Source organism: Medicago sativa, chromosome 5 (genome assembly GCF_051527215.1).
Source record: "Medicago sativa cultivar Bolivia chromosome 5, Bolivia_mono, whole genome shotgun sequence".
NCBI classification, from domain to species: domain Eukaryota; kingdom Viridiplantae; phylum Streptophyta; class Magnoliopsida; order Fabales; family Fabaceae; genus Medicago; species Medicago sativa.
The window spans coordinates 7,606,180-7,618,649 of record NC_140753.1 but is presented as its reverse complement, the minus strand read 5'-3'; the positions used below and the strand labels follow the sequence as shown (position 1 = coordinate 7,618,649).

Here is a 12,470-nt window from a genome sequence, read left to right as displayed (position 1 = left end):
TCCAATGCATTGCATACATAAGTAGTATTGAATATGTTAATAATTGATAATGTTTTCGTTCCTCAAGTACGTCATACCGTGTTCTAAGGTGCTGTCTCCGGTGCAAGACCTGTATAGGTCAAGCATTCGTGGGAGACCTCCAATATTTATTTTTTTTGGTACAAACTCAATAGGGACCATCAGATTTAATGAATTGTTGATATTTAAAAAATTGGTGACCTATTAAAATGTTATTATTTAAACATTAATTTGATTTTCTCCCTAAAAAAACATTAATTTGATTTTTTAAAAAGCAATGGAATTTGGAATTACTTTTACTTTTTAATACTGATTTAATATAATTATTATTTAAACTAGCGTTCAAATGAGCACTCTTTTCATCTGTCTGTTTTTTTTGACACTAATGTGTGTCAGTTATAAATAATTCTTTTTATGAAATTTTAATTTTGATTAAAACTATATGCACTAGCAAAAAGACAGGCACGTGCGTTCCCGTCTTTTCGATCTTTTTATTGCATTAATGTCTAAAAATTATGAACGGTGTTTTTTTTTTAAATTTTAATTTTGATTAAAACTAAAAATATAAATATATGTTGCTTTCAAATTATAACAAATCAAATTAACCATGAACGCCCTCAATTTTCAATACAAATAACACATGTAACAAATAGATAAGAATAAATTTAAATATTAAAAAAATGTAACAAATACAACCATATTAAGTGATAAACCCATGATGGTGGTTAAACTCTTCAAATATGCAATTTTATTAAGACAAAAGAATGGATGAAAAAAAAATCTTAAATCCGTAATAAGGAGGTTCTGGTTGAATATAACATTGCTTGCTGGGATTTTTACTAAAAGATAATACATGTTGCTGGGAAATTTTTTTCAATTTTTCAGCAATGACAAAAACACCCATTTTAAAAATTGAATTCAAAATCAATTGCATTTATTAAATCAATATAGTAGTATATGTTAAAAAGAATACAACCATAGTGAGTCACTTAACCTACTAATCTTAGCCATTGAAAATATTCAACTTACATCCAATGGATCACATCCCTTTTGCAACAAAAAAATAAAATAAAAATTAAGTCATGCACCGGTAGAAGACCCATGAAAGTCATGCACCGTAGCCTTTACCGTGTTGTAAGGTATTGTCTGCTTTGAGTTTAAGTCTGTTACAGTTTTGTCTTTTATAAAATGCATCTCATTGGGTTGAGAAGTGTGGATGTGGTATATAAACTACAATATGAGACTTTATGGTGTACCGAACAATTTTTCAGCTATACTTTTTTGAGAGAAATAATTAATTTATCTTTCCTTTATAGTATTTATTTTGTTAAATGTATTCCAAAATTAATATTGCGTTGAATAGAAAGAAAAAACAATAAAAGACATTTTATTAAAGAAAAAAAAAACAATAAAATTAACATTTTGAATTTTTACTATTATTTAATATGAGACACTTTTTTGTTAAGAGAACCGCTACTTAGGAATGTGGTTAGTATAATTTAGAGAAAGAGAAATGATATTTGTACAACCACTTTTTGACAACTTTTGTGACAATTTTCTCTCTCATACTCACATTATGTTTTTACTTTCTCTCTCTATTGTTTTGGTTTTTGTGTCAATACCTCTTTTTCTTTATAAAATTATTATTGTCCCAAAAGTTGTCAATCAAATGGTTGTTCAAATAAAACAACTCTTAGAGAAAATAGAAGTGGAGAAATGATACATCAACAACATCCACATTTTGTACATCTATGTGACATCTAGCCATCCCGTTTAAATTCGTGCTTAATTAAATTCACGACTAAATTTATAAATAATTCAACTGCATGAATTAATAATACATGAATTAGCCACATATTTCAACTTAAATTCAATTGAGTAACTATCATTTAACGTATAAGAAAGGTTGGTGCTCATGAACATTTTGTGTTGAAAAATGCCGGCAATCTTTGGAAGTTAGCATCAGCTTCAATCACGACATGATCAAGAAAAGCACGCTAATCAAATCGGCTATAGCCACACCTATAAATTTTAAAGTTACCCCTTCACATGGTCATAGACTCATGGTCATATCGTATCATATGTGGTTCATTTCAGCCATCGCTCTCAAATCTTAACAATTGAAACAAACAAAGCTAGTACATTCAATTCTTTGACTCTATCTCTCAAAAAAGAACAACAACAAAACTCTTGGTAATAACAAAAAAAAAAAGTGTATATCTTTGATTTTTTTCACCAAATTTTATTGTTTAACAAATACTAAATATATTTTGTTTGGGAGAAAATAAAGAGATCTTGTCAAATATTTTTGGCTTGAAAGGGATCTTGTCAATTAAAGTTCATGTAATACGTTTTTATTCCTTGTTAGTCATCATAAGTTTCTCCATCCTTGACCCTTCATTACTTATTCTAGTCCAATACTTTTCAATCAACAAATCTGCGCATGCTTTAGATGATACGCACCCCCCTCTTTACATAAACCGACAAACCAACTTCCCAAACCAAACTTCACTCAACTCACTCACTACCCTTTTAGTGTTTCCTTCAAAGTTTCAATCAATCTCAGCCATTTTTGGTACATTTTCTCCTTTCACAACCTCAACTATTTTGTTTTCTTCATAGTTCATACTTGTCACTCACACTACAAAGAACCTAACGTCACAAAACAAACCACCGTTTACACGAAAAGGTAATTAATATGGTTACAACAGAACTCTCACACTCTCACTTTTCTTCCATCATGGCAAAACCCATTCCCAGAAACAAATCTTCTTCTATATTTCTCTCTGATGGCTTTCTCTTCCTTGGAGGAGCATTTTCAGCTCTTTTACTTGTTTGGGGTTTCTCTTCCTTCACAAACCCCATCCCAAACGACAACCTTACCTTAAAACCTCACAAAAACAACGTTGTTTCATACTCAACACCCGATCTACGCTTTGATCCACCAGACCAAACATTCTACGATGATCCTGAAATGGAGTATACCATGACCACCAAAATAGACGACTGGGATGAAAAGCGCGAGGAGTGGCTAAAACATCATCCGTCTTTCTCTGCAGGAGCAAAGGAAAGAGTGTTGATGGTCACTGGATCACAACCTTCTCCGTGCAAGAATCCAATAGGTGACCATTTGTTGTTAAGATTCTTCAAAAATAAAGTGGATTACTCTCGTATTCATGGTTATGACATCTTCTACAACAACGCTCTTTTGCATCCTAAGATGTTTGCTTATTGGGCTAAGTACCCTGTTGTAAAAGCTGCAATGATGGCACACCCAGAAGCAGAGTGGATCTGGTGGGTTGATTCAGATGCATTGTTCACCGACATGGATTTCAAGCTTCCTCTCAAACGTTACAAGGATCATAACCTTGTTGTTCATGGCTGGCCTCACTTGATCCATGAGAAACGGAGCTGGACCGGGTTAAACGCTGGTGTGTTCTTGATCAGGAACTGTCAATGGTCATTAGATTTCATGGAGGCTTGGGCTGGAATGGGCCCACAAAGCCCAGATTATGAAGAATGGGGTAAGACTCTCCGGTCAACTTTTAAAGATAAATTCTTTCCCGAGTCAGACGATCAGACAGGCCTAGCCTATCTGATCGCGATCGAGAAAGAAAAATGGGCTGACAAGATTTATCTAGAAGGCGAATATTACTTCGAGGGGTATTGGGAAGAGATAGTAGAAACTTTCTCAAACATTAGTAAAAAATATGAAGATATTGAAAAAGTTGAGCCTAAGTTAAGAAGGCGTCATGCTGAGAAAGTGAGTGAAGCTTATGGTGTTATTAGAGAAGAGTATTTGAAAGATGCTGGTTATGGTAAAGGAAGTTGGAGAAGACCATTTGTTACACATTTTACAGGTTGTCAACCTTGTAGTGGGAAGTATAATGAAATGTACACTGCTGATGCTTGTTGGAATGGGATGAAAAAAGCACTTAATTTTGCTGATAATCAAGTTATTCGTAAATTTGGTTTTGTGCATAAAGATCTTGGGGATAATGGTGTTTCTTCTTTACCTTTTGATTATCCTCAAGAATGATTATGCTTCATGACTATGACTATGATATGATCATGACCCTTCAGGTATAATCTTTTAATCATATTTTAATAGGGGTCCAATTATTGGTGTGACCAATGTCTAGTAAGATTCTGTATGATGGATAATATGATATTGTGAAATGTGAACTAGTGATATATTTTATTCTGCTTTTGTATAATATTTTAAGGGATCTTTTTTGGCGTATTAGAGGTGGGGTTTTGGTATAAATATTAGATTATGGATTTGGTTTGTCAATATTTGCATAAACTGGGGATAATTTTATTCTCCCTCGAATCCCTACGTGTTGTTGGTTGGTTTGTCTCTTATTCTTGGATAATCCTGTCTTTTTGTCCTGTTTTTGTCAAAAGAAATGGTTCTTAATTCTAGTTTCTACATGCGCCTGTTTTGTTTTTGGACTATTGTTAGTGCATGCTTGATAATTAGAATTTGCATATTGTGTCAAATGAGCTCTCATTTGAGACTCAGATTGTTGCATTCCAAAAAATGCTACTTCTCAAGAAAAATAACTTCAAGAATTTTTCAAGACACAGTTGGCAAATTTTAATTAGATGATTTATTTGTCTACTTTCTATTTTTCAGCCACACCTCCTTCCATTTTATACCCCACGATTGCTGTGCTGCAATGACCGTTTTGGATGTATGCCGTCAAGGTAGCCTAGCTTGTAACGGATAACTAATAAGTGAATTGATAATAGATAAATAGTTGATTGAATTTGTAGTATTTTGTAAAAGTAATGGATAAACTTGTTTATAAATATGAAATTGCATAAATGATATATTTAATTTTACCAAAAAAATGATATATTTAATTAATCTTCAATATTTTCAATAAGATAATATTGGTAATATTGAGAGAGAAAAATTATAAGTTATATTAGAATTAGCTTGTAAAAAAGGTTATAAATTAGTAAAAATAATATACAAATTTGTGAGAAAGTGAAGGTCGCTAAATCAATAGTTTTTTTTTTTTTCAAGTAGCCTAGCGGCTAGAATTCACTTTTTTCTTTTCAAGGTGAATAAATGGTTTTCAAGGTGAATAAATTGGGTGTCCGGGGTTCGAACTCTGGCCTCTGCATATAATAATGCATGTCCCTGCCAAGTGAGCTATGCTCACGGGGACTACATTTATATTTATGATTTTTAGCAACTACATATATATTTAACTCTAAAATTATTCATACAGTTCATAATCTTGCTTTTTATGTGTTTATACAAAAATCATAATATTTTTAGTCATGAAGTATCATATAAAAGTTAGTTTATTGTGCTTATCAAACAGACCAATCGGTTGTATAGATGACATTAATTAGATCTTTAAACACCCTAATCATAATAATTTAGCATTCCATTTTGATGAAAAATTATGCTAGCTTATAGCTTATTGGTTTGGCTTATAATCTTGGTTGATCAAATGAGATATGTTTGGTAAATAAGCTGTTATCACTAACTTATAACTGTTTTTTAAAATGATATTTAAGTAGTATTTGAGCTTATACCTTTTCTCATTTAAGGGCTCTATTTGGCAAAACCAATTTTTGAGTTTATAGCTTATAAGTTTATATAACTAAAGTAGACATGTTTGGTAAAGGAAATTCATGAGCTTATAATTTTTTTATTTTTTACTATCTTGGAGTGTTTTCATATAAGTTGCTTCAAACAAAGTTTCAACTTATAGCTTATATTTTTTTTCCCTTTGATTTTACCCTTATTTAAATATTTATTAAAAATATCTTTTTACGCTGTTTCATATTTGTGAGATAGTTCAACCGTTAATATTACCGAACATCACAGATTTAATATTTTAGATTATCCACCGGTTCAAACCATACTTTGAAGTGGGGTTTCTTCGAGTTTTTACATTGTCAATCCTTTGGATACTACTTTATTTCATTAAGTATGAAGACATAATATTGAAATTATATTTTGGTTTTTTTATTCAATACTTAAACTAATTCATTGAAAAATACTACTCGTATTTTGTATAATGATTTAGACCTAACTTTTTTTCCTTATAATAAAGAAGATTTCTAACTGAGATTTAATTTTTAAACACACTAGTCCCATCAATATTATATTTTGGGTATAATGTGTCCCACCAATATTTGGAATCATTTTAGCGAAAGCTTTACAATAAGAAAGTATGTGCATGCATGATTTTTTTTTTTTTTTTGAGGGAGTGCATGCATGATTATTGAATTGTTGAATACTGTAGTTTATATGCAAGTGGCCTAAGGTACAATACGAGTGTTTACTACAATGTTAGCAAAAACTATGGCAATAATGTTAGTAATAAAGAAGAATTACAACCGATCAACAAATGAAAGAAACGTGTGTCACTATACACACATCATTTCCTCATTACTCTCCACTCTGGACAACTTAATGAACATTGATACCTTATTGTCTTAGATTATTGAGTTGTCCAATGTCGCTCAACCACCATTATACTCAAATTATTATAGATTCCACTGGAGTTAATCCACCCTATATTATTAATGTTTATTATTTCTTGTAGTATTGTTTTCTGACATTGATGGCATTAACTAAAAGAGTGTCTTTCATATGGCCTGGCTAACTGGTTGCTAACTTTGCTATACTCCCTCCGGTCTCAAATACTCCCTCCGTTTCAAAATGAGTGTCGCTTTAGGCTTTGACACACAGATTAAGAAATGAAATGAAATAATCATTGGATACAACGCTTTTACTAAACTGTCCTTACTTTATTAGAAAAAGACAAACTTAAAGTTGCATTGAAAATTGTGTGAGAGAAAAGTTTGAAAGGGTAAAGTTGGAAGAAAAAAATTAAAGTTGTATTGGAAATGTAAAGCGACATTCATTTTGAAACAAATTTTTTTGGCTAAAGTGACACTCATTTTGAAACGGAGGGAGTATAAGAAAAGATTCTCTTTTTAGGTTCATTAAATAATTAATGTATCTTTTTTACAATGTAGATCAGATACATTAACTACTCAATGAACCTAAGAAAAAAATATTTTCTAATATTTGAGACCGGAGGGAGTAGTTGTTACTTTTGCATAAGCCCCCACATTCAGCTATATGATACTTTTTATTTCTTATTTTTGGAACCAACCACAATTTTTTAGCTTTTGAATATTTAAAGTTAAATGGTCATAAGTGCTAACGCTTTTTAAACAATAATCTATATTCAAAAAGTACTTGTTATATGCTCAATAAAAGTATTTATAATGCATCCCTAAAAAAAAGTATTTATAATGCATAATTTAGCATTCATATTTTTTTTTAATTGTTAGTATTAAAAATATTTTAATATTTTGTAGAAAAATAATTTACATTTCAACCGAAAAATAAAAAAGTACACCCTCCGGTTACTATTATAAGCAGAAATTCATACTTTAGATTGATTCAATAAATACTAGTGAATGAACCTAAAATGTGAATTTTTGCTTATAATAGTGATCAGAGGTGTATATTTTACGATGGTTTAGAATTGCCTAGCATATTAATTCGAGAAATCCACAGCACATGCTTCCAATATTTCTCTGAACTCTTAACCATACATGTGTTGTTTGTTGGGGAAGCATTTTCTTGTGGATCTCATAAATGTACGTATTTTGGACCTTCATTGTGAAGACCCACCCAACTGAATTTGGGGAAAATTTACTATGGCCCATTAAAGAAGGGGTAGATGAAGCATGTGGATACCTCCAAATGTTGTCATTGACCCGTATTGTGTCATATAAGGGGCTGTGGGTCAAAACATTATCAAAACTGTATCATGTGATTCATGTCAATGCTCAGTCACATACCCACATATAAGTATAACAACAGTGATGCTTACCTGAAACAGTTTGGCCATTCCTAGTACATTTACCCTTTGTCTGTTCCTCCTCTTTCACTGCCTTGCTAGAAGTGTTACATGTATAGTAGTATAGCTGTGTTAAGCTTTATGATACTGTTATAATTTGGTGCATCCAAGAGCAACAGAGTTCTGTAGTCAACAAAGAAAGGGATTGATAGAGTTCGATAATTTTTTTTGAGGGATGATAGAGTTCGATAATTATAAACTAGAGAACATGTTAGTTTTATTTTCTAACTAAAATATGTATTACTTTCTTTATTACATAGTAAATACATAGGCACAACTTGCAGTTTATTGCATTTTAGGAGCCGGCAACCTCTTGTTCAGATTCACATTCATATAATAATAATTCACGATAGATGGATCTGCATGAGCACAAAGCTATGTCTGAATAGTGATTACCAAAATCGCTTCCACCACCACCATAACCTGGGAGGCGCCGACCCACTTCTCAAGGTCGTACATCCCTTGCCTCTTTCACTTGTATTGCTATCTCATCATCAGACAATTACAACTTCAAGAAGCGAAATAGTAGTTTACTCTAAATTTTATTTTTCATTGAATTTTGGTTAACATCGAGGTCAAACTCGTTTTCATCTTATAAGATACAATGATACATTAGATGATAATGTCATTCCGTGCAAATAATACCGGTCAAGTTAAAACTTTTTTCACATATAAATTTTCAATAAATTAGCATCAAAAAGAAAATTTCATCAAGGAAATAATATCACAATACATTTCAAGCTCAACATGGATGGGAGTTAGTTAGTTAATCCAGATAGATAGGCTTAGGAGGCATCCTTGCTAACTCTGTTGGAGAATGGTTGTAGGTTTCTGTGGTTTTTGTGGCATTGGCGCCATTATGAATGCTGAATTATTGGCCACATTCAATGGCCTTGAGTTAACTTGGCCAACAGGTTACACATGTTATTTACTGGTTCCTTAATGGCAGTTGATATGGTTATACGAGTAGTTCCAACTCACATGTGTGCTCCAACGGTAGATGCTATTCGTAGATTCCTTGGTTACAATTGGCAATTGTCCTTCTTACACACCTTGGGGGAGGAAATAAGTGTGCAGATTCTCTTGCTAAGAAGGGAGCTTCTCAAGAATCTCTTGGGTTCATTTAATTTTATATGTGTTTTCTTTTTTCTTTTCAAACTCCAAAAATTACAAAAATTTCATGAAAAAAAGAAAGGAAAAAAAGAGCGACAAAAATATCATCCTTCATAGAATGCAGAAGTACCACTTCATCCACCATTTTAGTATTCCTCTCTTCATCTGTTTATTCAGTACATAAGTTGATGGGGAATAATAAATAATGATAACCACACAATTATGACCAAAAGATTAATAGTATTCAACCAACAGTGGATTGGTCAAACTGATAAGTGGTTTGGATCTTTTAAGTAAATGGTCAAGAGTTCGATCCATGACTCTTGTGTTTGGGAAAATAAAAATGATTGCGAGGAGAGAACTCACCTTATATGTCCCACAGATTCCCCTTTGCAGATTATTTAGTGTCAAACGGCAACAAAAACTTCGTAGTGTTAATATTCAATTCACAATTGAAACTTAAAGCTTAAAACAAGATAATTCCTGGAGTTAATTAACAAACTGTGAAACACAATCATAGTTTAGTTTGTAAAGCCATCCCATCTATAATGCTTAAAATTATGATCACTGCATCAAGAGCATGACTACTCATACACAAAAATAATACTCTAAACTACATCCCCATTTTTGTGATAGTTGCAACAAACTAACTAGTATAATTTCAGATCACATACTCAAGAACTACACAATATGCTTACGGACGAGCTTCTTTCATGTCATCAACAGCATCACTTGAAATTGAACTTTGATTGCATTTGTCCAATGGAGAGGCAACTCGCTTTTCCTTGGCAACCCTTTTTGCCATCCTCCGCTGCTTCATTTTCTTGGAGTTAACGCAAACTGTCTCATCACCTAAAATCATGTTGAGTCAGAGCAAAACACAACCTTTTCATATAATTATTAGTTTCAAATTCGGCAATAATTTGTATAGACAAGTGTCACATATGGTCTATGGTGGATTACTATTTGAAAATGGCTCAAAAATTTGAAGACGTTCAATGTCGTCGCCTTCATGTAGAAGTTTTTGGTTTGGTCCTCTTGGTCTTCACTCTACATCCTTGCAACTAAGAGAGTGAGCTGATATGTATTAAATTCAATAAAAACAAGATAAAATTTGTTTGGTCAAAAGTTTTTTCTTCTTTCTAAACCGGCACCAACCGGATCATTGTCACCGTCTTGAAAACGAGTAATAATATGAGTTTCTACTTTCTACTTATGGAGATCAACATAGATCTTTTTTAGAATTTTGAATGGTTTTCAATTATTGATTTACCATAGACTATATAAGACACTTCTCACATCAACAAAAACAAGACATTCATTTTTGAGAGAAGTTCTCCCTCACAATTTAATTGCAACCCAAATTAGTCTCTAGCATTTTTATATCACAGTCTCCGACTCATTATAACAGAGAAACTAATTTATCTCTAATATAAAAATGTTAAGAGACAAATTTGACTATTACTTATTGTCAGGATCAACTTGGTTTGCGAAAAATGTGAGATGCGAAATTGGCCAAAAATTGTGAGATACTAAATTTGGTCTTTACTCTTATTTTGTTAAGGAAATAAGCAAGACATTCATAAATGATAAAACATAGTCAATAGGTTCGCAATTGAATAACCTTCCTCAGAAGCATTTGATCGAACAGTTGGAGGAGGAGCATCATCCCCACACTGGGTTGCTTGGGTCGGAGGCAACAATGGCCCAATCAATTTTCCGCGTAGAATTGCTTCTTCCTTCATCTTCTTCTTACGAATTCTCTTCCGTTGAGCTCTAGTGAGTTTCTCCGTCTCAGAATCATGTCCTTCTTCTTCACCGCTGGTTGAGGCATTTTCACAGTCATCTAATGTGCCTGAAATAACGTCGGAGTAAGACTGCAATTCGATTGAGTCTTCTACTGGTTCCAAGTCCTGTTCAGATAAATTAATGATGATGATGATGATGTATTAATTAATCATAGCACTATTAAAGAACGAAAGGTAGAATGATAAAGATGGTATACTTGTGGAGATGAGGGATATAGCGTGTTAACAATTGCTTCGTTAAACCTCCGTTTTCTCTCGTCCCGGTTCATGAAATCAAACGGAGATGTAAATTGATTGTGTATATATATTTGTATGCTATGCTAAACTATCCAGGGAAATGGGTCATTCACTGGTTTCCTTAAGCTCTTCCAAATATCGAAATTACCCATGTTTTAAAATTTGGAAACATTACCCAAGAACACTTAGCTTAGATGAGAATAACATATCTCTTCTAACTTAACCAAGATTCTGGTTTAAATCCAGACTTAGACATGAAATTTTGAATCCTTTTGATTATGAAAAGCACAAGTAAGGAAAAAAAAAATTAGCCACGGTTACTTTAGACATATTTGAGCTGTGGCAAAGTGTACTTTACTTTAGACATATTTGAGCTGTGGCAAAGTGTACTTTTCAATACTTTTTGCAAGGAGAAATTCCTTACCTTTGGAGGCAAATTTAAATTGTGTGTTTTGTAGGAGTGCCACATAAACAGCTTCACATCTTTTCCTTAATTGTTTTCTCTCAAAAAAAAAAATCTTTTCCTTAATTGTCGTGTGGTGTTTAAGTTGTGATCCAAGGTACAGTTAAAACTCTGTAAATTAATAATGTCAGGACCGGAGAAATTTATTAATTTAGAGAGTTATTAATTTATCGATAAATTAATAATTATTAATTTAAAGAGTTTTTAAGTAATTATACCGTACATGCCAAACAAAAAGGCATATTAGTCTATGCCTCTTAGAATTACGTTGCAGCGAACCTTTGGACTCAACGTAAATTAGTAACTACTGTGTTCATATGCATTGGAAATCAATAATGACTTTTGAAGTATAGTAAATGTAAACAAGAGGAACAAATGTGTTCAATGTATTTTTTCAGTTTCTATGAATTACTCCCTCTGTCCCATATTACTTGACCTAGTTGACTCTGTCACGTATGTCAATGCACAATTTTAAACTTAAATTTCTTTAATAATCTAGTAGAAAAATTACGAAAATTGGATATTTTGAAAATATTAATCGAGACGAATCTAACAACATCTTATATGCTATATTTTGTTTTTATATATTAGTAGAAAAATAGAGTCAAAGCATGGTACATGAATAGTGCAAATATTCTAAATAGGTCAAGTAATATGGGACGGAGGGAGTATTAATTTATGATTTTCTTGGGACCGAAAATTATAAAGGGATCTCCCGAAAAATTATTATCTTATTATTTTATCGAGTTTTTCAATTTTTTACATTGGCCCAAGTCGGGACCGGACAAATTTATTATTTTAGAGAGTTTATTAATTTACCGAGTATTAAATTAAAGAGTTTCTACTGTATTGTGTTGACTCGAAATTAATTTTATTACTCCTCAAAATTTGTTTGTTCATTTTGAATGTTGGAATGAGGAGGCG

The 12,470-nt window shown here is 32.2% G+C and overlaps 1 protein-coding gene and 1 pseudogene across 2 annotated transcripts; one reads left to right on the top strand and one right to left on the bottom strand.

The window, feature by feature from the left end:
* Positions 1 to 2,338: 2,338 nt before the first annotated feature.
* On the top strand, positions 2,339 to 4,351 carry LOC146919637 (galactomannan galactosyltransferase 1 pseudogene; annotated as a pseudogene). The gene has a single exon (XR_015011559.1). The product of XR_015011559.1 is annotated as a galactomannan galactosyltransferase 1 pseudogene (transcript).
* A 5,146-nt stretch (positions 4,352 to 9,497) lies between these two features.
* Positions 9,498 to 11,248, bottom strand: LOC146919636 (uncharacterized). Its single transcript, XM_085713047.1, has 3 exons — positions 11,044 to 11,248; positions 10,663 to 10,951; positions 9,498 to 9,890 (listed from the first exon to the last, which is right to left on the bottom strand). The coding sequence occupies exons 1-3, from the start codon at positions 11,113 to 11,115 to the stop codon at positions 9,733 to 9,735; spliced, it is 519 nt and encodes a 172-aa protein (XP_085569173.1). The 5' UTR covers positions 11,116 to 11,248; the 3' UTR covers positions 9,498 to 9,732.
* Between the last annotated feature and the right edge of the window lie 1,222 nt (positions 11,249 to 12,470).